Consider the following 25,848-nt stretch of genomic DNA (forward strand, 5'->3'; position numbering starts at 1 on the left):
AAATTATGGCACATATTGTCAAAATTTTAAGGACAGCCAACACGCACTTGAAATTTTTCGCAAACTTAGTTTTCTTGGCCGAAACAAACTTCTTTTCACCATAAATATCACATCTCTTTATACAGTCATTCCCAACGACGAAGGTCTCCGGGCCCTCAAACATTTTTTCGATCAACACATTGTTAAGGGACCCATAGCTCTGAAACACTACTCCGTCTAGCCGAACTAGTACTAACACTCAATTGCTTTTCATTCGGTGGCAACTGCTGCAAACAACCTAATGGCGAAGCCATGGGTACTAAAATGGAACCCAGCTACGCTAATCTTTTCGTAGGTTTTATCGAACACCCATTTTTTAGTCAAAACAACGGCCCAAAACCTGAACTCTACGGTCGCTACATTAACGACTGCATCGGCGCCACCTCCTCTACCAGAGAGGAGCTCACTCAATTTATAACCGCCGTCAATTCTTTTCACCCGGCTCTGAAATATACCTGGGGAATTTCCGACACTTCTTTGGCTTTTCTAGACATCAAAATTTCAATTGAAGGCAACGGTCTGTGCACTAGGTGTTTACTATAAACCTACAGAGTCACATAGTTACTTGTTGTATTCATCTTCGCATCCATCACATGTCAAGAATTCCATACCTTTTTCACAGTTTCTCAGACTTCATCGTTCATGTAGTGACGACTCTGATTTTTCAGAGGCAATGTGCCAGTTTTTCGATAAACGTGGCTACGCAATTCCTGTCGTTCAAGCGGGCCACCACCGTGCCCAACAATGATCGACAGTCAGCAGTCACTACAAACGGCTGAGAAGGGAAATACCTATCGCCTTCTATTCACTCTCACATTTCACCCTCACAACCACGCAGTTAAATACATCATTTTCAAAAACTTTGAAGTACTTCAAAACAATTCAGACTGGTACTATCTTTCTAAAACCTTCACCAGTTTAATTCAAACGTGACAAAAACATAGGCAACTTTTTGGACAAAAGTTCATTTCAAACCAATAACCAGCCTGGAACTTTCCAATGCGCTTGCTCAGTATGCAAAACTTGTCCTTTCATTCATAACGTAGAGAAAATGTTGGGACTCAAGTGATCTATTAAGATCACTCACCACTTCACGTGCTCCTCCGCCAGTGTCATCTACTGCGTAACTTTCACTTATTGAAAAAAGGTCACACATTGGTGACCGATGCCGAGAACACCTTCGCGACGTAGAGTGAAATGAGAAGGATTCATCCTGACCAGTCGCTAGAAACTTTAATCTCCCTAATCATTCTAAGCAGAATATGGCAGTTTGCGGCCTTTCCCTACATCTTGGTGGTTCGGAAAGCCGCAAAGAATCCTCCGACCAATATTTATGGGATATTGCGGGCTCACTGATATTAACCTTATTCTAATACTGATGTGCTTTTGGCATCAAATTGACGGACGCAGAAGCAACGAGAGCGTTGACTAATAGCTCTCTCTATATCATTGGCTCAGACTCTTAAGTGTAACAGATTTTGACGAAATACTTCTGTCCTCAGTGCTGAAGTTAACACTTGATGAACCAAGTTACAAGGAAAAAGAAGTCCACCGACTTATACGTTAGACAAATTTTGGGCTCAGAAGGGCATTTTTTGTACTGTCTTCCCTTGCCAGATTTGTACGGGTTTGCATAAAATATATTCATATGCGTCAGTGACCGAACGTGAGGTCAAAATGGCTACATATTGGCCGAGTTCTTTTTTTTTTTGTTGCGTTTTTATGGACTGAGACGAAGTCACGGTCCATAAAAAAGTAGAAAAAGAACGAGGCTAATATCCAGTAATCTTGACCATACAAGAGAGTTTATATTCTCTTGGCTTAATCATTAAAGGATTCATTGTATAGCAAAAGATTTCGCTTTGATAAGAATCAAGAATGGCCTGTTTATTTCGAGAGCCGATAGTGAAAGCCAACTGTGTTTGCAGCACAATAAACCCAAGAGGGTCGTTTATTTTTTCTATGTATATATGAAGACATTGTCCAAAAGTTACGAACTTTGTAAGTTTTCTTGCGTGGGATCAATACGGGGGATCCCGAACGGGCCAGGGTGGGCCCATCATGCCCGCTCAGGTAGCCAATCAGAACACAGGATTCACTTCATCTTGCCCGCGTGCGCTGCTAGCTATATGATAATGTGACTTGCAGAGCAAGATATCGACTGACCAATGATATGTTATCCCATTTCACGATCACAGGTCTCGACATGTTGCCTTTTTTCCACGCAAGAGTCAAATTGAACCATTGAGCTACACCATTCAACACATGATGGTCAGTTGGCGGTCTAATGAACCATTCATTGTTTTCCTTTAGCCCCTTATGACGGGTTCATCAGTTCCCGAACCGAAATATTAGGAAAACATACATTTTAAAGTTGATCTCAAGTTTATATTTCATTTTTTGTCTTCACCTCTTCTCCCCGCCTTGAGGGGAGAAAATGAATAGATAAATGGATGAATGAAAAAAGAAAGCTCAACAGTTTCCACTTATACTCATATGGTACATGAACTGATTACTGAGGTGGAGTAAAGCCATAGAGGGCTGGAAATGCAACACCCCAGGTTCAAAATTGAATAAATCAGGATAGTCATTCTTAAAAATGAACTCAAATGCTTCATTAGAATCAATTGACACTGAATAACATTGATGTGCAAAATTTCAATAACGCTACTGATAATAAAAATTTTCTTTTGGATTAACATGCGACACAGCGAAATCATTCAAACTGCTCTAAAATGGTGCATCACTTCTAAAGACTTTAACACGAACGATAACATCAACAATAGCATGCTAGTTCATCATCAATTGTAGTAAATTTCTTTTCCAAAAAGTCTTAATGGTTACGTACCAATCGATTCCATCCTATTGAGCTTCCAGCCAAGCACTAGCCCACTTTGGGCTGGAAATGATTTTCTTCAACTCGATCAATAAACCGCTATAAGGACCATACTTCGACTGCTGATATTTCTTATGTCTAGCAAGTAAAAAGACGCTGATTGATATCAGCGGGCCCATAACGTGACATGTATACTGGTCAGCGGTTTTTTGGAGCAACAGCTGTATTAACATATCAATGTGGATGTCCGCCATAACAACAATGTACTGCAGGAGGTAAACGATTGCATAAGAGGCTTATTACATTTAGGACTAAATGTTATTACATTTAGGACTTTATTACATTTAGGACCAAATGTTATTACATTTAGGACTTTATTACATTTAGGACAGTTATTACATTTAGGACTTCAACAACAGCGGCCTGTTACTAGTACAGAGACAAAGGTCGAAGTTTTGTTTGATTGGAAATGTGTGTGTTTTTTTGGACAACCACTAAAATGTTATGACAAAATCATCTCTCTTCAGTTTTTTTTTTTTTTTTGCAGTGTTTTTACTCCTAGTAACAAATACAATACTAGACTAAGTAAACAATACTAGGTCGTACCTTGCTTATATCGCAAACTTGCGTGTTGACAACTCCAAGTGCAAGAGTGGTCTCGCTTAAATCATAGTTTGAAGCTATGAAACTGTAGACGTTGAGCATCTGTGGGAGAGAGATGTTAGTATTGACGAATGTTTTCTCGAGTTAGGCACTAGACAACGAAGTAAATAATTACAGTCGCATTCTCAAAAAAAACGCAACCATAATCAGCTAAATCAAATTCAATCACTTTACCTCTTTGGTAGCGTTTCTGCGAGAGGGTGTATACACTATCGCGAAACCAGTCGAGCTTAGCACTGTTAATGTAAACATGGCAGCGAACAGGAACTTACACTTGAATGCCATTTCTATAATGTCTGGATAATAAGTAGAAAAAGAAAATTATGAAATAATCTAAGGAATTCAAGCCTGTTTAAGTCAAACTATGAAATAAAATAATACGTTGCCTATCTTAGAAGAGGGCGTTTTACAGGCCCACTCTTTAAATAGGAACCTTTTGAAGTAGAGACTACGGATAAAACCGCCGATTAAATCCTGAAAAGTTGTTATCCTCGAATTTGTTTATTTAAAGAATAATGTTTCCTCGCTGTTTGATTTAGAGGACATTTTACTCGCTCTCTTTTTTTTAAGAGCCCTTTTGAAACGTTTTTAACTCCTCAGCGAGGTAGAGATTAAAGAAAAGGGTTCGTTCAAACTTGCATACCGGTGATTTTGCGATTTTTCCCCAAAGATCAGCCTATGTTTTATTGCCCTCTTCCTTAAAATTCTTTTTAACGATCAATTATGTAAAACTTGACTGCAAATGATCCTGCAATGGATCCTCGGAAATTAGCTTATGTTTTATTGTCCTCTTCCTTTAAATTCTTCTTCAAGGTGAATTATGTAAAACTTGGCTTAAGGCTTCCTATGAGTTCTATCAGGAGCTTAAAAATGCATATTATATTTGTCTACACAAATGTAGAAGTCTCTCTTTACTCACCTTACACTTCTCTCTTCGTAGATGATTCAGACTGGCACGCTGAAAGAAGTCACAAGCATATCCTTTATTTCTTGTGTTCTTGGCAGTTGCCTGCTATATCTTAATAGATTACTTTAATTTTTATTTTCAATCCGTTTGATTTGGTTAATCATTGATTGAGAGCAGATTGGTTTTGGATTTAAATTACATAGATTCTTTTCCAAGGTGAATTATGTAAAACTCGGCTTAAGGCTTCTAATGATTTCCAGCAGAAACTTAAACGTGCATGGTATATCTGTCTATAAAAAACGTCGAAGTCTCTCTCTGAACTCACTCAACAGTTCATTCTTTGTAAACGATTTAGACTGGCACACGCTGAAAGAAGTCACAGTACAGGCACATCCCTTATTTCTTGTGTTCTTGGCGGTCACCGGCTTTGTCTAAATAGATAACCTGAATTTTTCATTTTAATCCGTTTGATTTGGATAATCATTGATTGAGAGCATATTGGTTTTTGGAGAAAAACTAAAAAACTTGAGATTAACAATGATGATAAAACCAATAACAGTTCTTAGGACGCCTCTCTCAAGTCTCAATGTGTTTACTTACTAACTTTGAGGAACATGGTGGCGAACAAGGACGTGCAGAATTCCATTTCTAGTGGGCAAAAACGTTTTTAGCAAATCAGCGTAGTGTCGTAGAGTGCACAATGATTAAATAAGAAGACACTTCTATTCTTTTACCCAAACTTTGAGGAATTGATTTAGCAACTAAAAGATCTACATCGTTGATATATTTTTAGTGGTTCTTGATGTAGTCTAGTTTAGATCTATTTGAAGAAGGCATGAGTAGACAATTAGGTAGCCAATAGAAACTAATGACTGTCTTTTAACAAATCAAAGAGGAAGCTGTTTTTTCGGATCACACGATCTCTCCGTTAAGATTTTGTTATCAGGTATATTCTGGATAACTCATTTCGTTCGTTTGCTTTGTAAATGAAATCAATTTGAATTCATAAACTTTTATCTTTTGCACTTTGTTACTGTGCCTTTCATAGCAGTCGAACGATTCATCCGTGTTGAATCAAACTGATCCTTTACATGAACGTTGTGTCTGGTATGCAGTAATTTCGAACCTTTCGAAACCAATGCAACTTCACATATTCGCAATAAAATAAAGGTGATTATTTCTCTCCAAAAATAAGAATGGGTTCAAATTCCATGAAGATTGTTAAACAATTATTTGCAGTGGATAAAATATGGGGTTATTATCAGTTTACAAGAATCAAGAAGACTGGATAGCCCCTTAAAACTTGCGGGTTTCCCAAAATCGTTTTATTTTAGTCGATGATCACACTCGTGTTTTTACGAGATAGATAAGTCGATCTCGTTTACTGCTTTCTGCTCTTCGACGGTTTTGCTTCCATCATCAAAGTTCACGGTTAAAAGGAAACAAATTTCCGTTCGTAAGTGCGATCATACAAAAGATAGCGTGACAAAAAATATCTTACCTATCTTATATCATCATAGAGCTTAGAAGAGAAAACAAAAAACGAAGCAATAATGTTCATTGCAATACATCCCTATTGATAGATGGATAACCACATCAAAATAAAAGCGCTTGCGGGGCCCTGACGGGTTAAATTATGATACGAAATAGTTACCATGTGACTTCTGTGTTGACGTTATTTTATTTTCATGTCGTTTGAGGGACAAAACCAACCGTTATCGCCGGAAATGGGTCATTAGTTTGTGGATTAAGGCCTTTAATTACTCAACGGTGATCTCTGAGTACTTTGTCACTGATGTGGTTTAAATTAAAACATCCGTTATTTGGGGTAACGAGGGGGATAGGAGCGGTGATTTAAAGAAATGGACAAGGTCCTGTTTGGTGACTTTTCGCTACAAGAACGATAAGTTTGTATTGTGTACGAGAGTAGAATTCAGCGTATTTTTTTTAATCTTAAATCTAAAACCATCATTAATTAAGAATAGACTTCATATTTTGCGGATGGACAAGTTCTTCCTCCTGGTTTTAGTTATATGTGACATTCCCCACTACACAGCCTTCTTTAAACCGTTTCAATTTCCGCAAGTGTATCCTAGCCTTTGCGTAAATAATATGGTGTTTCAATATATTAAACTGATAGCGATTAGAGGTCAAACCATGGTACAGAATGGCCGGACCTGTTAAATACTCACACTTTATTAGCAATGCATTAGCATAACAGCAACGCGATGGAACGCGAAATTTGAAAGCCGGCAATCAACATTTTAAAGGAAATGGCGCCAGAAAAGGGGGAATACCTAACTTTAATTTTCATTCTAAATGGGTCTCAGTTGGAAAAGTAAACACTTGTAGACTGCAAACCATACCATATAGGATAAGTAGATTCTATATTGCCTAGCTTCTGTTCAGTGATAGATCACAGAAGACGTCTGTGTGCCACGTTTTTTCTTACCACATATCGTCGTGTTATGTTACCTACAAAGAATCTATTTTTCCATTACAGTTCTCTGTAGTTATGTTGTAGAGCATAAAGAGCAAGAATCCGAAGGTTTTGGGTTCAATTCCTTATCAGGACTCAGAGTTTTTGTTTCTCGCTAGTCACAAGACGAATAATATCTGTCAGTTAACACTGGAGAGATCATCGTGTTTTGTGTGACAACCTTTTTTATTCCATAATAGATATTTCAAGACGTTTACACCTGAGCCTCGATTTCGTACACACGCACGAGACCCAGTCTTCTTCACACGCATCCAAACATATAGAACATGGACATCAGTGTAGAGACCCGGGTCGTAATATTTGGATTAACCAATTTCAAGATCACCCCGAATATCACATAGTTATGGTATATTACCAATAAATAAAGAAAATCAAATCATTTTTCTTTTCCCGATGGTTTATTGTTAATTTAACAACGACACCTTCACAGTTGCATCAAGAATTACCTTTGCGAATCTGTTACAGATAAACATATTCACTGATCCTCATCAGTAACAAAATGATAATCTCAATATGGACTGACTAACCCTACGTGTACTATAATAAGTGTAGCTTAACACTAACCTAATATACAAGTGTCTTAACGGAAGAATTAAATTAAAAAAAAAATGATTAAGCTTTGGGAGAGAGTTTTTCATTGAAGATGACAAACTGAGTTCATGAAAAAGTTATAATTAACACACTACTTGTACCCAAAGTTTATATTATGATATGACTTTAAGGTTCTTTAAATTTGCTTTTGTCAACGTTTGTAGTATCTGTAATAATTCAATACGCTTCTAAGGATGGACAAGTTGGTTTCTGGTTGCATTAGGTCGCCACAGACACTGATTCAAAACTTCTTGGATAACATCTTTCAAGGTGTAGAGGATAACATAGTTCCGATACCTCTTCACCATGTCGTCAGTAATCGTTCCTGTCTGAAAAATAAAAGTATCTCAATTATTTTAGTTATCTGTTTAAATACATGTATCTTGAATCTGAAAACACATTAGTGGACAAATACATTGTGATAATCATAAGATTGTATCATACTTAAGTACCACAGTTTGAGATACAAAAGCAGATCATTTTTAGCTCTGTCTGCATTAGATGGAGTAAAAAGACTTCGCGTAACGACACGGTACTGCTCTTTTCTTTTCCCTGGTGCTCATATTGGGGCTCGTATTAACTTTAAAGCAGTAGATTTTTCTATTATACGTTTCAAAGATTTTTCCCTCCCCCCTCCCCCCATTGAGATGGGGAATTCGTTAACCTCTCTACTCATTTCGCTATTGCATTAGCGTTTCATAGCATTTTTTACACATTAAAAACCTTGAAAACTCATTCTATAATGAAAACACGCAACATACCACAAATTTTCTCAAGTATTCGCGAGATAGCTGGTCTAGGTTTGCCTCAGGAACTGATGTGGGTGTGGATGGCACTGGATACGAATTCTTTGTTAGCTGAAATTTGAGAACAAAGTTAGCAAAACAATGACATTAACTGCTTCGAATTAAATAAAAATGTCCATATTTAAAAATAAATAAATAAGTAATTAAGAAGGAAAGTAATGGAACTTGCTGAAAGCGAAATGACATTCAATTAGGAATAGAAGGTTTGACAAAACCATACCTCTGATTCTTAATTTCGCCACGAATTCGCCATGAAAAGGAATGAAACGTTCATTCGTGTTTTTGTAAGTTTTCTTAATTTTTAATCACCCCCATAGTTGTTAATGGAAATATTGTTTAGCACTCTCACCTTATGACGCAATCTCATCGCTGTGTTGTTCAGGTGCTGACCGACTTTCATGAGCACACCTTTCAAAATCTTGTTCTGGGGTGTCTGTGCTGCCTCATACGAGTACGCCATGTACACTGGATTTATGAAATCTCTCATTTTGGCATAAGCGATGGTAAGGTTGTCTTTTCTTTGCTTTAAAGAGAGTAATGTCAGAAGCAAATAGTTATTTTTATAGTTCAATACCCCTTAAATAAGCAGAAGGCATGAAAATTTTGCGAGTTTTGATATTTGCAGATTTTGCGGAAAAAATAAAGGGCTACAAAGGCAGTTACTTTTGGTTCAATTAAAAATCTCAAGAAAAGTAGACAAAGAGTAAAAGTAGGCTATATGTCATGTTTTTTCCGGGTCAGCACTCTGCATTTGAGTTTCAAGGGTAAGCCGAATCGCATTTTTTTTACCCTTTGTAACATTTACCACCTCGTCATAAACCACAAACAATACTAGGTCGTACCTTGTCTGAGGCGCAAACTTGCGTGTTGGCATCTCCAAGTCTTAGAATGGTCTCGCTTAAGTCATTGCTTGAGGCTATGAAACTGTAGACGTTAAGCATCTGTGAAAGACAGTATTTGAGTATCGATTAACGCTTTCTTGAGTTAGGCACCAGACTACGAAATAAATTACAGCCGAATTCTCAAAAATAGCGTAACCATAATGCAAAATCAAATTCAATCATTTCACCTCTCTGGTTGCGTTAGTGCGAGAGGGCTCCAAGAAAAGTCTCATGATGGTTTCCACACTTGAATACTTTGCTGCGAAACCAGTCGAGCTCAGCATCGTTAATGTAAACATGGCAGCGAACAGGAACTTACACTTGAATACCATTTCTATAATGTCTGGATAATAAGTAGAAAAAGACAAATATGAAATAATCTGAGGAATTCGAGCTTGTTTAAGTCTAACTATGAAATAAAGGGATACGTTGTTTATCTTATAAGAGGACGTTTTACAGGCCCCCTTTTTGAATAGGCACCTTTTGAAATCGTGACTACGGATAAAACCGCTGATTAAATCCTGAAAAGTTGTTATCCTATAATTATTTTATTTAATGAATAATGTTTCCTCGCTGTTTGATTGAGAGGACATTTTACTCGCTCTCTTTTTGGAAAAAGCCCTTTTGAAACGTTTTTAACTCCACAGTGAGGTAAAGATTAAAGAGAAGGGTTCTTTCAAACTTATCCCTAAGGATCAGAATGTGTTCTATTGCCCTCTTCCTTCAAGATAAATTATGTAAAACTTGGCTACAAATGATCCTGCTGTGGATCCCCGAAAATCAGCCTATGTTTTTTTCTCCTCTTCCTTTTAAATTCTTCTTCAAGGCGAATTGCGTTAAAAATTGGCTTAAGGCTTCCAATGAGTTCCATTGGGAGCTTAAACATGCATGATAAATTTGTGTACAAAAAATGTAGAAGTCTCTCTTAACTCACCTTACACTTCTTTCTTTGTAGATGAATTTATCTGTTACGTTGAAGTCCAGTTTGTGTTGGATTCTTGAAAGTTTGTGTTTGGATCGCAACGCGCCTGCATTTATACAAATTGGGCAGGAAGCAGTTTGGTAGGTTTTGCATCATCTTTTCCATAAGGAACCAGTGGGTGTTTTCCTTGAAGCGTCTTCCTTACTCTCTCATTACCCTTCCATTTTAGAAAATTTCAGGAGAAATTTGTCAACTCTTCCTGGAGGGGCATTCAACATTCTCGATATTGAAATCATACCAAAAAAATGAGTCGACAAGAAATTATTCCCAACTTCACGAAAATGAAGCTATTCTTTGATTATGACCCACTGTAATAAAAACTAGCACTGGCCGACGCCGATTAGGGTACGTATGATGATGGTCATTGCATTCAAAGGCCTTATTTTCACTTATTCCTTTTCTGTTACCTTAAACCCTCATCTGTTTTTGAATCACACCGCTGTGAAAGGCCTTTAAACTCGAGGATTTGGGAGAATTTGAGATAATCACATGTGATAGTTCTCTTCCGCACTACTCAAAAAATTCATCTTAAACTTGGTGACCATGTATAATCGCTGATTTCCTTTTATAACAGTGAGTCCAATATTAACTTCCAAAAAAAAAATTTGGGTTTCAGTTTTCATTTGTGGGTAATTTTCCACTTATATGTTCCCTCACTGGACGACTTAAACAGACTGAAAAGGGTCACAGTAGTTTAACTAGTCATGTCGAAGACCTATCATTTGATCGTGAATTACTTAAGAAATTAGGTCGTGGAGACTTAACTCTATCACATCTGTTCAGCGCTACGCTTTCCACATATTATTGCACTGGGCGAGAGAAATCTAGAAAGGCCATAGCGGGTTATTTCAGGCAATATGATTTCCCAAAACAACGAATGCTGATTTGGAATTCTTGCTCCAATTTTTAAGTGGCAGTCATTTTTTTCTAGACTAGCACATTCATCGACAGTTGATAATATCTACTCTAAACTGGAAAAACTCGGTATCGCTTGACCTTGGAGATAAATTGGAGAGAGAAAAGAGCGCCGATCATCCTAAAATTGTATTTTTGTATAGAATAAATGATTCCTTCCTATTTGACTGGGGCTATTTATTTTTAAACCAAAGGAAGTAAATTTATCGGACCTTCATTTGCGGGCTTTTCTCTTTCCATTTAACCAGGTCTGTATTGTATTGTTTCTTTATCGTATATTGCTTTGAATTTTTAATGTGTGACGCAGAGTATGATTTAGAGTCACAGCTACCATGATCTATTTATGAATAGAGTGCTCAGATATAATATTGAGCAGCTTGTTTGAAGGAGATGTATAATAATGTGTTGCGTGATTGTGGAATACTCTAGTATTGACGCAGGCAACTGAGTCAATTTCGCTTTTCAAACAGCATTAAGCTAAGGAAATTTATGAAAGTGACGGTGTAAATGCACGGAACCCTAAGTAACAATGATAACATGTTATTCTCTTTTTCTCACCCACGCCGAAGTGTGTAAGTTAGCTCTTTCGCCCGTTCTACCTATAATATGGAAATGTTGTTGATATAGAAATATTCTAGATGAAATATTAACAAATCTACTAAAGTTTTTGTGTCATAAAACAGAAAGCTAGACCAAGGATTTAAAGTTCACTGTTCACATACTATTACAGGTGTTTAACATAATGAAAATGCTATTCCCTAGTGAGCTTTAAGCCTTTTGACTTTGTTCAAACTTGAAAATTATTCTAATGCTGCCATTTCGTAAATTCAATTTTAATGATTGTTGTTTGTTAAACGAATGAAATGTGAAAAAGTGGTTTATTCAAAGGGATGATATCTGTATTAGCAATATGAAAAAATTGTTTTTTCACGGGGATGTTGTCTATATTAGCAATAGCAAGTAGAATTACCGTACAACGTTACTCCATATCATTTGACGTCAAGAAAAGTATATATCTGCCATCAAACGGTAGCTGCAAACCATTAATAAGGGCGAGTACTTGGCCCAACATTATTTGCGAGCAATAGTCTTTCTAAACACTAACTTCGGATCCGAATTCTAAGAGAATTACACGCTATAATTCAATCCTATAGCAGAAGCGGTGGTAGAACTGGCTGTCGCCATTACCCCGATATTGATTTAAGTTTTAGTAATCTTTCTCTGAACTATGCACACGTTTGGTACCCACAGCCAGGCCCGTCATTGATTGACTCCCAAATTACTGTTGCCGTACGGTTTCTTTTAGGATCCAGTCACACTGAACCGGTTGGAAGCAAGCGACTAGCGCGCAACACAGTATTTTAATTGGTAAATGTTATTGTGTCTTTCGAGAGTGGTGATCTATAATGGAGATTAGTCTGATTTTGGCAACTCAGTGACTCGGAAATAAAACCTGAAGACTACAGGTTTTTCAGAATAACAAATGCTACTCGATCGTATGTTTTATTCAGTAAAGCTAAGACAAATATGTATCGAGTTCCACGGGAAGGTCACACTTTTGCGTCATTCACCCTCTCACCGTTTTGATTATTTTTAGAAATTGGACAAGGGAAAACGCGACGAATCATTCTAGAAGCTGAAAAAGGATTCTTTTAAGATTTTTTATGACTCGTAAACGTCATCGCCCTTTCTAGCTCTCGTCAACCAAGGAATTGCCCCCTCCCAAAACTCTGTGAGAATAGATTAGTTTTCTCCGTAACTTTAGGCCGTATTCTTGCGGATATAGAAATTGTAAGAAGTAAGCATACGATATTGCGCTTTAGAATTTGTGGTGAGTAGCACGACGTGAGGGACAAACAGCTTCGTAAACAAGTTGCAGAGGTTTTTTTTTTACTTGAGCTGGCGGGAACCTCATTTCATAGATACACAAGTTAGAGCCCCGAACACAAAGTATTTAGTTTTTATATAGAACATGAGTCAATCTCCAGATCGAGTTGGCACTTCGTAAAATCTTTAATAATATTGTTAATTTGTCAACACTATTTCTGGTGGTTATTTGAAAATTATTTATGTATGTGAAAAAATACATCCGATCATGTTATGAAACTGAAGTATGAGATCACAAGGAAGTAGAAGGAGAAACTGGAAATGTGATAATATAATAGTTTCTGAATTCTGAATTAATTATCGATGCGAAGCAAGCTGTTTTTTAATGGAAGTATTTTATTTACAGAAATAATCGTCTAGCCCGGGGTGTTCGAAGGTTTGACAATGCTATCCATTGGATAAATCGCTAAACAGGGGATAACGCAGTACGTCTTGCTCTCATTTATCCGCTCGATAGCGATTTGTTCCTTAGCAGATAGCGTTATCCGACCTTTAGACAACTGGGCCCTGATCTTTATATTTGTTTACGTAAAATACCGTTTGTTCAGAATTTGTTAATGACCCGACTTACAATTCGATCTCAGCACGTGTATGCTTTCACATAGACGGATGGACCAAAAATTCGTGATTGATGAATTTTGATCTTTTCCTCAAAGGAGCACATTCTCTTGAGTTAAACGCCCCTTCTTACTTAAAATTCGGTCACGGTCGTTGTTTATCTTCCTAAAAGGCACTTACTAATACTGGCTAGAAGCCAGTATTAAACCACAAAACGTATCCTATCAATTCATCACTTTAGGAGAAATACATCACCAGAAATAGTTGTGTTTAATCATAAAAAGTGACTTTGAGAGAACTCGATAAAAACCTCGAACCGTTTCGGTATACCGCCTGTCTTCGCGCTTCGGAGGACCTAATTACTTCTTCCGCACTTTCAAGGATGATCACATAAAGCGTTACTACCTATAAATCAGTAATCTCAAAAACACAAAATGATACTAACGCAGAGGGAAGCTGTGCGGCCTCGTTTGAATTTTAAAACAAGCGTCGCAGTTAGCGTCAGTTCTTAAAAAGATGTTTATCAAAATATGTAATGTTTGATCTCATAACATTGATCAAAACTCACAAGAAGAGCGTTACACTATCCCATGTCTTTGAGTGTCTGTCACAGTGTTATGCACCATCGGTCACAAACGCTAAACCATTATCTAAATTTGGTCTACCGTTTTATACATGAGCCTCTGGCTCGGGCAATTGGGCAACCATGCCTCACGTTAGACAATAACCTTTGATTGATTGATTGATTGATTAAATGGGCGAAAGCATCTTTTTGTCAAGCTTGCATCATGTTCAAAGATACTAGGCCACTGAACGATAGCTCCTCGTCTCATTTTAAATTAATTAAAACTTTAAGTATCACTTACACGGAATTTTGTACAAATCATGTGTAGCATGCATTTCAAGCAATTATTTTTCAGCTCATAATCCTTAATGTATTTTCCCACAAACTTGATCAACTTTGCTACCTTACATCTCAAGGGGTGAACTAACCGCGGTAAGCTGTGAGGTCTGATATACCTAGCACATTCAGCATACTATATTCAGATAGACATTAAAGCGTCTATATTAATTTTAGGAAGTTTTCTTGACTTTACTTTTTCTTTGAAGTCATGCAGTAAGTACAGGGCGAAACCTGTTTCGAGACGTCGTGGAGCGTGTATAAGATTATGAAGTTCCGCAACCTTTTCACGACATCATCTGTTACCGTCAATGTCTGAAAAAAAAAGCGAAACAAAAAATGTAAGTTTAACACTTTCAATTCTAAGGGCTTAAATTCTCTGCCCCGTCAGCCTTCATTTGGTGAAATATTTTAGCTCTGAGAGCTTGCGGCTGAAGAAAATTATATTCCCTATTAGCTACAGTTCTTCTTTACCATCACGTATCTACGTACCGAAGATGTATCGATTTTGTGATGGCTTCTAAGATCTTAAGATGGCTTCTAAGCAATCAATTATAAAGGTTTGATCAATTTCATCGGAGCAAAAAGTAATGGGCAACCGTACTGGATAGGTTTTTTACTTATAGTGTCAATTTAGCCCTTTGACGGAACTTATGAATAAATGGAATTGGGGATAGATTCAACAGTCATGCCTCACTTACCACGAGATTCCTTTGAATTAAGTTTTTCAGGTAAGAATCTGTCATGTTATTGACTTCAGCTTCAGATATTACAGGGTATTCTGGTGGCAAGATTCCCTTTTGTCTCATCTACAGAAAATGCAGAGAATAGAGCAATTTTGATTAAAACGAATGAGTGAAGGAAAAGTCAATTAACATAAAAACAAATTGATCATGATTTTTTGTTATAAATGAAACCAAAGAAAAAAAACGCACGACATGACATGTGGAAAATTATCTGAGGTATTCTTTCCATCACAAGTGTTAATCTCTGGTTTTACTTCTCTAACGAGCCACAAAAATGAAACGCTTATTATTTGTACTAGCAATGTACTGCACTAAACAGTTGAAATTGATATGGAGGATAGCACACTGTTTGCTATTTGCAATTTCATGTAAAAAGTAAATGTAGGATAATTAGTTGTTGTAGATAAGAAATTTGTTTTAATTTGCTGGTATGAGAAGAAGAGATTGTATATAGTTTTTCCTATCTTTCAAGGTGAATCTAACATTTCAGTGGTAGGTATACATTGGGTACAACTTTTAGAATTCTCGCTCATAATGATTCCTCAACCTTTTAAGTTGCGACTGAATGGACCCAGTCTAATAATTTTTAGTGCACATTTGGTCAAACTTGTGACAAAAGCTAAAAAATATTTTACTATCATAGTTAATCTAACCTGACGTCTGATAAAAGATACTGTGGCATTAACCATTAAACTCGTCGTCCTCAGAACTGATGCCAAGCTAGTGTGATTACGTCCTTGAGAACTTTCGTACATCACGACGAAGTTCAAAGGGCGCTGGAAAACAGCTACCTGTGAGTGCAGCGCGCTCAGCTTCTTTTCCACCTCCTGTCAAACATAATAAATACAACACTATCGTCCGCCCCTCAAACTAGTCTCATAGCTGCGTTCTTAAAGAAAGCCTCTTTTTTGCCATTCAATATAAGAGGTAAAAATTGTAAGATCCTAAACCAACATATTTCTTAATTTTTTTTCTAATCTTATACTTTGTTTTAGATACTGATGTATTTCGTAATTGTAGCTGGAAACATACCCTCGAATTATCTCGTTTTCCGAAGATTTAAAAAGGCAATTTTTCCCTGCGTTGGTTACAGTACGGAATGAACGCGACGGAAACAACAGCATTTGATGAGATCATTATTTTGATACTTGAGAATAAATTATGGAATGATGTCCATGTTTTGATATAGCAGGATTATCAATGCTCATCAAAGCGCCAGCATAATGTTGTGGTTCCAGCCGACGATATCAGAATATTATCATCAAATGATTATGAATTAGTTATTGTATTAACTTTGCACATCTCAATCAAACTTCATAAACTAGCAATTTTTTCTGTCTATCTTTCTAGTATAACACATATTTAAGCCTGACTTCTTTGAGTCTGATTGGCATCTTAAAAACTGTGTGAAATTATTATACCCCGTTTATTCGTTTTTGATAAGCTAGAGAATTTTTGGGTTTTAAAAAATCTCTATTGACGAAATCCCTTATCGTGAGTTTATTCAACATATTTCCCTTTTTCCGCGGAGGTAAAATTCAAAGGGGAAACTTATCACTGTGTTTCCTGATGCTGTTTATTTGAAAAATATTGCCTCTTGCCACAAATGACACAACACCTCCACCAGTAGTATTTAAAACTTTAGAAATCATTTTGACATGATCTTTCATGTGGCCTAGTGCAACTTTGTACCTTCTCTTTGGTGCAGTCTTTCCCAAGATCGAGACCAAAAGTAATGAGCGGCTCGTAAAAATAGTCCGACGAAGTAAGGAAAGGGTATAGCAACTTCATCTGTAACATAAAACACATGAAGATTCTCAGTTAGCAAATTGGCCAGTGTAGTTTATTGCGAATGCTCGTCGATGAAACTTTATCGTAATCATAATTAAGAATGTTTTATGACTCGTAAAGCCTTCGGATTGCTAGCAAAAGAAATAATTGATGTGAAACACTGATTTGAAAACAAACTTAGCACAGACCTTAAATGTATGAAGCTTTAGCTAACCCAAATTTAAGCCAGAATCGTTTCATAAGGCTAAATTTGAGACAGCTCTCTCACATATCAATCGAGTCCAGCACGTTTAGCAACAAGCAAAGTAATCATGAATTTTAAAGCTGATCATACTGCAACCTGAATAGTGGCGTTGTGTATCGCAGGAATAATGATAAGCTTGATCAAGAATGTCGCATGGCTTATCCTAAACCTTGGTGTAGATGAATTTGTTGCAGAGGCAGCTGTAGGCATTTTCAGCGTAATAAATACCAGGGCAAGGAAAACGATCTTCGTCGACTCCATTTCTGCTAAAACAGAGGGAAAAGGCAAAGGACACTTTTCTGCTCAGAATAATAGAATGGTGGACATCTTGCATTACAAGCTAATATCGTATTTATCCGTTACATCGTTGCGGAATGGCAATGTTTCTAATTGTGAACCCATTTTTTTTCCATCCCTGTCGTTTTCTCTGTGATGATGTTACGTTACTCCCATCCAATCCCTTAGTGCCTTGAGGTACGCCTACGGCGGGCCAAATTTCCAACGAGCATATGCCAATCTGAACTATGATAGAATAATTTCGCTAGAATGTGACAGGTTTTAAGGTGGTTGTTCATTTAGAACATAAGGGAAATTGTTATGTCTATTGCAAAATTACCTATAAAATAACAACGGTACCGCCATCACCGTGACACTGCAAGGCGTTTGAATGAAATTCGCGTTATTATAAATAGGCGCAAAACAAGCACAATCACTTCCTGTTACGTATTACTAAATCTTCAAAGCAACGTTTATTACCTCCTTAGAACTTATGAGCGTCAGATTTTTGCTCCCATGCCATCTTCACTTGCATAACACATCAGGACTTTAGGAGTTTGTTTACTTCATGAGTCGATACTCATATTATATTTTTCGAGAATTGGTTTCCGTACATTTTTCAGATTATTGTTGACCTAGAATTAGTTACGCTGAAGGGAATTTCTACTGCTCGGTATGCACTTCTTACTTACCTTGGACTATGCCGTGGTCAAAGTCAACTTTTACAGTTTCATTCCTTGCGTGAGGCTGTGATCTGGGGAAGATCTCAGTTCTGAGAATGCGCGGTAAATGTTCATCTCCGGATTCTCGTGTTGCTTTGTTTACTTGGAAAGTTTGAAAGGCCATCCTTGAGATCAGCCATTAAGTATGGCCTTGAATAAGTGGAAACGTTTGACAACATTTGGAAAAATAAACCTGGCTTTCTTTTGTGATTACAACAAGCTGTGGAAATAAACGAAGTTGAATTTCATTTAAATCAAAATGCATTTGAGGACAACACTTTTGGTCTGAGGGGCCTAAAAACCCTTAGGCAAAGGACGGGAGACGGATTTTTGAGAGCTAGAGATAAAGTTGAAAAAGAAAATAGTAAAAAAAATTATCAGAAAGAGAGTTACGGAATAAAAACAGTTCGATCATGTTATCGTTGTTAGTGTTGCTACAGAGTTCAGTAGACTTTGAGATCCTTCTTTTAATTAACAGCTCAACAGCAATGAAATAGTTATTGATAAGTTAACTATACATCATCGACTTTTTTGTCTAAAATAATGGAAATAATAAGATATATTTTACATTTCTTCGTACAGACGATGCTGCTTTCCCCTTTTAACTTTTAACATCATAACTCAATCTCTCCTCTGAAATCAAGTCCTCCTTGTTGTGTTTGCATTGTTTTGAATGTTTTCTGCAAACCTTTTTCTTATCAGAAATGTTATAATTCTAAGTACTCTGGAAGTCTGACCATGAGGTAAGACTAGAGTAAATTAAAATCTAAAAAGTTGTCGTATGTTTGTGAAGAATATCAACATGATCTTTAAAATAAGAGCCAAGCTATGTTCATACCCACATGAATAAATGTTTGGAACTTGATTGCAAATTATTGACAAAGTCTGCACCTCGATAACATGGATAAAGGGTTTTTGTTCCTTCTGTCTAGATTAAAGTAATTTACGTCTGTGTACAATAAGTTAGCTGCACTTTAATTACTTTTACCAGTGATAGATAACTCATTAATGTTAAATTTGTCAGCTTAGTGATGGTCTTGTCAAATACCCTTTAGTTTCCGAGTATCTGTCGATTGAATCAAAGAAGTTCCTTTAGTTTTTTATCATGGAAACAACAATATGGATAGAAATTTCATTTGGCTTGCAGGCCTTTGTAGTAATTTTGCTTGTTGCTTTTTTCTACACGAAGTGTACCCAGACATGTTTTAGAGGAGCTATTTTCTTTAAACTGTCTGTAGTACATAAATAAAAGTTTCTCTCCATCTACACATCACAGTTACACAAAAATTGATGCTGTTACAGATTCTTAACACCATTCAGTAACCTGTCAACAGGTAGAGATATCTCGGACCACAGATTTCAGTCTTAATTGAGTCCCTTCTCCTATTCCACAGTCTTAACTAAACTAAATTACACTTCTTTTTCTTTCAATTTCGCTATCTACAATGAATTATATCAAGAATTATTTATCACCTTTTCATTTCATTTTTCATCTTTTGAAGACAGTAGCTTCTCACTTGATGTGTGATAAGACTAAAAATGTAGAAGCCTTTGTTTAGGTAAGTTTCGGATTAAAACCACTTACTATACATCTTTATTTCATTGGGTCACTGACAGCTGAAGTTCTTGGGTAGTGGTTTGACAAGCAAATGAAATATATCCTGGTTTATGACATGAATGCACTAAACCACCCACTTAAAACTGATTTGATCTCAAATTTTCTGACCTGCACTAAATTTAATGTATGTTATTGAGTATCTTGTCTAGTTAGTCATTGCGGGCAATTTGTCATTGGAGTTCCAAATTAATTTTTAGGAACAGTTCATCAACCTTAAGATGTCTTCTCCCTTATAATTATTTTCTTCAAGTATCATTCCTAAGAAACGTGAAAATTGACATATGTGCAGTATTCGTAATACCAGGCTAGCATTCTTTGAATCCAAGAAGTAAATGATCCCCTTCCCTCGCCAGACTTATATGTAAGAGTCAAGAAAATTCCACGTACCACAAAATGATATTTAGCTAATTGATCGATCATTCGTAAATGTACAACATTAACATCAACGATAATCGTAACTGTATCATAGGCAAAACTATTGCCTGTATAGTTTTCTACATAGATAATCCCTTTCTCTAGAATGTCTACCAATTGGTTTCATTCCAATTTGTACCAACTCAGTAGGGTTCAACTGTATAAAAACACATTAAGCACCAGTGGAATTGTCTTATTTTTCTCAATGATTTTTTCCTACTGTTTTATAAAGTGCTATTCAAGGGGCTAATTAGTGAGAAATACACAACGTAAGATTCGTATGAGTCGTATGTGTGTGACGGATGTATCGCCATTTACACAAAATTTCCATGCTCAGATCTACTGAATTCCGATCTATTGAATGTTTATATTTTTGATGTTCTTGAGAAGAAGTATTTTTATGTAATCATCTAATGTAAAAAAGAAGAAAAAATATATATATATGGCTTATTGAACTTTTTGTAGTAGCTGCTATCGTTTGCGGCGGATAGTATTTCAATCAGGTCCAAGATAAATCAAATGAACGTACCATCCCGAATATTATGCACCTACGTAAAATTTTCTCAATTTCGTTTTTAATACCGACAAATACATTACTATTTAACATATAATCATGCAAAATGCTATTTTAAGCGCTTGTTACTTTTGATTCATACGAGAAGCACAAATGATACTAGGAGTAGGACTTCTCGATGTGGAGTATTTTAAGTTTAGTACAGAAACGTGGTCACACAACAAAATATGCTCGCTCTAGATATTAAACAACGGGGAAGTAGCTGTTTCTACATGCTCATACTCACAGAATTCTACAATTACTAAAACACAGAGTTACCGCTCACCTTTTAAAGACGGGATACATTTAGCCCTCTCCTACTAACACAACCGTTAGCTCTGTATGTCACGTTCTGGCTTCTTTCGGTCGGTATGCTGCAGTCGCTTAGTCATATTGTAGATCAAGGTTTACAATACTGTAGTATTTGGTCCTTTGAATCGACTTTGCTGCGCCTCGAAGTAGAAATCCTCCATTATTTTCAGGCTTCTACGTTCAGCTACACGAAGTGAGACTAGGAATTCCCTATGTAGCTATTTCACACATTTTCTTCGAAAGATGGGAAGTTTATCTTTGAAAACAATTGTGCCTATTTAATGAGACTGTTTTTAAAGCGAATCATCGGAAATATAGGAAGCACTGAAGTATTCAATTTAAGATAATTGGTTTCCATGTGAAATCGAGCCTGGTTTAAGTTTGTGATTTGACAGATATATTTTAATTTGGTTCAAGAACTCTTGCACAATAATACATTTTTTGCGGTAATTATCCCAAACCGAACATTTTCTTTTACAGAACACATCCGGGCACATAATCAACACACCTAAGGATTAAAAGTGTTCCTGAGGTCTTTTCTGTATAAGGCTTTTAGCTAAGGAATTTTTGGTGAGTACAGCCGCTTATTTTGACTATTCAATTTATCGATGGAGCTCTACCTTCATGCAGTAATTAATTCATGGTAATGCACAGTTATTTATAATTTTAATAGTATAACAACAAAAAACATCTCTTTGATCCCAGTGACGAGGTGCCTTTCTTTATTCTTGTTTGGGGCTCCTACAAGAGAATTATTATTCATTATAGCCGCGGCAAATACAAGAAATCATAAGTGATGACATACATCTGATTGAAGTTTTCATATCTGACTTGTTTTTTTACCACCCTCCTGATGTCAAGTTATTTCATGAAGTTTCCTCAAGAGCTGATATAAATTTGTGCGATAAAAACTTCTTTGATGTACTTCTATACTTCCTTTCTTATTTTTTAAATTTTTTTTCTAAGAAATTATGAATTCATTTCCCCCCGCTTCTGTATTTGTATTCATGTTAGGACTGTAGGATTGAAAGGAACATTTTCTGCAAGGATTTTATATTTTGGCGCCCTGAATAACTCCATTTCGAGAAGATCAAACCTAAAGTCATTGATTGCAATAACTGAGTAATTGTTTTCAGCCATGCATTTCTAGGAAGACTTAACAAGCTTTCTCGGAAATCATTTTATCAATTAAGATATTTATCTGATATTATACGTCATTAAGACGTTTTTGGCACATGGTTGTTTTACCCCCACATGAAAACAAACCAGCAGATGCAAACTCTTCACTTGCATAATGAATAGACGATTCTTCAATTTTGTAAAAAACTTTGATTTTACTAAGTGAAAAGCAATCAAGGTGTGGAGCATATGTACCAGGACACTTTTAAACATCGGGTGGAGTAAAATTTAATCAATTTATGATTTGATTGTTTTCGGTTAACGTGCTGCATATTTTTTAAACTGAGACAAAGTCATTGTATATTTAAACAGTTTAGTTCAAGGTTTTCATGATGGTGTTTGGTTCAGGCGTGTCGGTGTAACTTAGCGCAAGTAACAATCATTGTTTCGCCAAAAATCAATTCCCGGTATTTTCAAATGAAATGAAATGCACCTCCCTGACAATAGGCGTAGCACGATGCTACATCTATTGCTTATGGTCTTCTTATGTATTATCTTATGTATTTATATATTCCTACAATAAGAAAAAAGATTTGTAGGAATAAATACTTACCTGACTTATTCCATTGTTACACGCCTGATTATGGCATTTAAGATTTTTGCACGAAATTGGCTTGGAATTTCAAAGTTGTTAAGAAACAAAAACACGTTAGCTCTTTGTATAACACCATGTGGTTAGGAAGATAATAAAGTTGACTCATCCTTCCCTGTTAAATTCACCACTATAAAACAGAACTATCAAGTGAGAACTCTTACTCGACGTAAGGTGATAACATCTCATTTCCACGAATTTCGTCCTCTAGATTTGACCTTCCTTTTTCTAGGAAATTCATCAATATCACATCATCCGAGTTGAGTGATATAGGGATAAAAATGTTTGGTATTTCGCTAAAACTCAATTCCCGGTATTTTCAAATGAAACGAAATGCACTTCCTTGATAATAGGCGTAGCACGATGCTACATCTATTGCTTATGGTCTTCTTATGTATTATCTTATGTATTTATATATTCCTACAATAAGAAAAAAGATTTGTAGGAATAAATACTTACCTGACTTATTCCATTGTTACACGCCTGATTATGGCATTTAAGATTTTTGCACGAAATTGGCTTGGAATTTCAAAGTTGTTAAGAAACAAAAACACGTTAGCTCTTTGTATAACACCATGTGGTTAGGAAGATAATAAAGTTGACTCATCCTTCCCTGTTAAATTCACCACTATAAAACAGAACTATCAAGTGAGAACTCTTACTCGACGTAAGGTGATAACATCTCATTTCCACGAATTTCGTCCTCTAGATTTGACCTTCCTTTTTCTAGGAAATTCATCAATATCACATCATCCGAGTTGAGTGATATAGGGATAAAAATGTTTGGTATTTCGCTAAAACTCAATTCCCGGTATTTTCAAATGAAACGAAATGCACTTCCTTGATAATAGGCGTAGCACGATGCTACATCTATTGCTTATGGTCTTCTTATGTATTATTTTATGTATTTATATATTCTTACCATAAAGTAAAGATTTGCAGGAAGAAATACGTACCAGACTGATTTTGGCATTCGAGATATTTGCACGAAAATTGGCTCGGAATTTCAACATTATTAACAAACAAAAGCACGGTATATCTTGCCAGAACACGGCCATGTCTTTAGGAAGGTAGTAAAGTTGACTCATCCTTTCCTGCTAAATTCTAAACTTTAAAACAGAACAACCAAATAAGAACTCTTACTCGACTTAAGCTGATAACATCTTATTTCCACGAATTTGGTCCTATAGATTTGACCTTCCTTTTTCTAGGAAATTCATCAATATCACATCATTCGAGGTGGGTGATATAAGGATAAAGATGTTTGGTGTCTAAAAAAACTCAATTCCCTGTAATTTTAAATAAAACGAAATGCACTTCCCTGACAATAAGCGTAGCACGATGCTACGTCTATTGCTTATGGCCTTCTTGTGTATTATTTTATGTAATTATATATTCTAACCATAAGGAAAAGATTTGCAGGAAGAAATACGTACCAGACTGATTCCAGTGTTACTCGCCTGATTTTGGCATTCGAGATTTTTGCACGTAAATTGGCTTGGAATTTCAAAGTTGTTAAAAAAAAAACACGGTAGCTCTTGCCATAACACCAAGTCTTTAGCAAGAAAATAAAGTTGACTCATCCTTTCCTGTTAAATTCACAACTTTGAAACAAAACTTCCAGGCAAGAACTCTTACTCGACGTAAGGTGGTAATTTCTCATTTCCACGAATTTGGTCCTCTAGATTTGACCTTCCTTTTTCTAGGAAACTCATCAATATCACGTCATCTGAGTTAAGTGAAGGATAAAAATGTTTGGTGTTTCGCTAAAACTCAATTCCCGGTATTTTCAAATAAAACGAAATACACCTCCTTGACAATAGGCGTAGCACGGTACTTCGTCTATTGCTTATGGTCTTCTTATATATTCTTACCATAAGGAAAAGATTTGCAGGAAGAAATACGTACCTGACTGATTCCAATGTTATTCGCCTAATTTTGGCATCGAGATTTTTGCACGAAAATTGGCATGGAATTTCGAAGTTGTTAAGAAACAAAAACACGGTAGCTCTTGCCATAACACCATGTTTTTAGGAAGATAGTAAAGTTGACTCATCCTTTTCTGTTAAATTCATAACTTTTAAACAGAACTATCAAGCAAGAACTCTTACTCGACGAAAAGGTGATAATATCTCATTTCCACGAATTTCGTCCTCTAGATTTCACCTTCCTTTTTCTAGGAAATTCATCGATGTCACGTCATCCGAGTTAAGTGATATAAGGATAAAAACGTTTGGTGTCTCGCTAAAACTCAATTCCCGGTATTTTCAAATGAAAAGAAATACACCTCCATGAAATAGGCGTAGCATGGTGCTACATCTATTGCTTATGGTCTTCTTATGTATTATTTTATGTATTTATATATTTTTATTATAAGGAAAAGATTTGCAGGAAGAAATACGTACCTGACTGTTTCCAGTGTTATTCGCCTGATTTTGACATTCGAGATTTTTGCACGAAAATGGGCTCGGAATTTCAAAGTTGTTAAGAAACAAAAACACGGTAGCTCTTGCCATAACACCATGTTTTTAGGAAGATAGTAAAGTTGACTCATCCTTTCCTGTTAAATTTATAACTTTAAAACAGAACTATTAAGCAAGAACTCTTACTCGACGTAAGGTTATAATTTCTCATTTCCACGAATTTGGTCCTCTAGATTTGACCTTCCTTTTTCTAGGAATTTCATCAATATCACGTCATCCGAGTTAAGTGATATAGGGATAAAAATATTTTGTGTCCTTAAAGGAAGTTAAATATAACTTTCTCAGCAAAATAAATCTTATTTTAACAAAGATTTGATTTTCTTTATTAGGGTTTTCCTACTGTTTTACTTTAAAGCCGAACTGTCATAGTTGAGCGGCACCAGACATTACTTATCAAAAGACCGCTTTATTTTTTCCGCAATCACTGAATGTGCGTCATTCCGGGATTTCCG

At 36.2% G+C, this 25,848-nt stretch overlaps 2 protein-coding genes and 1 long non-coding RNA gene across 17 annotated transcripts; 1 reads left to right on the top strand and 2 right to left on the bottom strand.

Annotated features, from left to right (window-relative positions):
• Nucleotides 1-7,341: 7,341 nt before the first annotated feature.
• LOC113667491 (uncharacterized) lies at nucleotides 7,342-10,327 on the bottom strand. Its single transcript, XM_027183311.2, has 6 exons — nucleotides 10,158-10,327; nucleotides 9,412-9,566; nucleotides 9,185-9,283; nucleotides 8,692-8,865; nucleotides 8,298-8,393; nucleotides 7,342-7,865 (listed from the first exon to the last, which is right to left on the bottom strand). Exons 2-6 carry the CDS (start codon nucleotides 9,553-9,555, stop codon nucleotides 7,725-7,727), a joined length of 654 nt encoding a protein of 217 aa, XP_027039112.2. The 5' UTR covers nucleotides 9,556-9,566; nucleotides 10,158-10,327; the 3' UTR covers nucleotides 7,342-7,724.
• A 1,203-nt stretch (nucleotides 10,328-11,530) lies between these two features.
• On the top strand, nucleotides 11,531-14,010 carry LOC149050208 (uncharacterized). Its single transcript, XR_016183273.1, has 2 exons — nucleotides 11,531-11,692; nucleotides 12,427-14,010. It is a non-coding gene; the product is annotated as an uncharacterized LOC149050208 (long non-coding RNA).
• On the bottom strand, nucleotides 13,115-25,540 carry LOC113667490 (uncharacterized). Of its 15 annotated transcripts, none has more exons than XM_089195035.1 (10): nucleotides 24,822-25,222; nucleotides 23,870-24,022; nucleotides 21,117-21,883; nucleotides 19,719-19,778; nucleotides 18,216-18,465; nucleotides 17,344-17,513; nucleotides 16,905-17,003; nucleotides 15,866-16,039; nucleotides 15,168-15,275; nucleotides 13,115-14,781 (listed from the first exon to the last, which is right to left on the bottom strand). In XM_089195035.1, exons 5-10 carry the CDS (start codon nucleotides 18,367-18,369, stop codon nucleotides 14,659-14,661), a joined length of 828 nt encoding a protein of 275 aa, XP_089051161.1. In that variant the 5' UTR covers nucleotides 18,370-18,465; nucleotides 19,719-19,778; nucleotides 21,117-21,883; nucleotides 23,870-24,022; nucleotides 24,822-25,222; the 3' UTR covers nucleotides 13,115-14,658. The 15 variants fall into 15 exon arrangements, with proteins under 15 accessions (XP_089051161.1, XP_089051159.1, XP_089051160.1 ...); XM_089195033.1 differs by having other exon boundaries at nucleotides 18,216-19,311; XM_089195034.1 differs by lacking the exon at nucleotides 19,719-19,778.
• Between the last annotated feature and the right edge of the window lie 308 nt (nucleotides 25,541-25,848).

Source organism: Pocillopora damicornis, chromosome 2 (genome assembly GCF_964200805.1).
Source record: "Pocillopora damicornis chromosome 2, jaPocDami1.2, whole genome shotgun sequence".
Taxonomy (NCBI): Eukaryota; Metazoa; Cnidaria; class Anthozoa; order Scleractinia; family Pocilloporidae; genus Pocillopora; species Pocillopora damicornis.

Bases quoted from the DNA above. Each gene is read 5' to 3' on its own strand.
- LOC113667491 (XM_027183311.2), bottom strand. From the start codon at position 9,555: ATGGTATTCAAGTGTAAGTTCCTGTTCGCTGCCATGTTTACATTAACG. The intron at 9,284-9,411 runs GTGAAATGATTG...TGTCTTTCACAG, and splicing joins GCACTAACGCAACCAGAGAG to ATGCTTAACGTCTACAGTTT. The intron at 7,866-8,297 runs GTATGTTGCGTG...TTTATTTTTCAG, and splicing joins AATACTTGAGAAAATTTGTG to ACAGGAACGATTACTGACGA.
- LOC113667490 (XM_089195039.1), bottom strand. From the start codon at position 18,369: ATGGCCTTTCAAACTTTCCAAGTAAACAAAGCAACACGAGAATCCGGA. The intron at 17,514-18,215 runs GTAAGTAAGAAG...CCTCTGTTTTAG, and splicing joins TGACCACGGCATAGTCCAAG to CAGAAATGGAGTCGACGAAG. The intron at 14,782-15,167 runs GTAAGTGAGGCA...TTTTTTTTTCAG, and splicing joins TAATTCAAAGGAATCTCGTG to ACATTGACGGTAACAGATGA.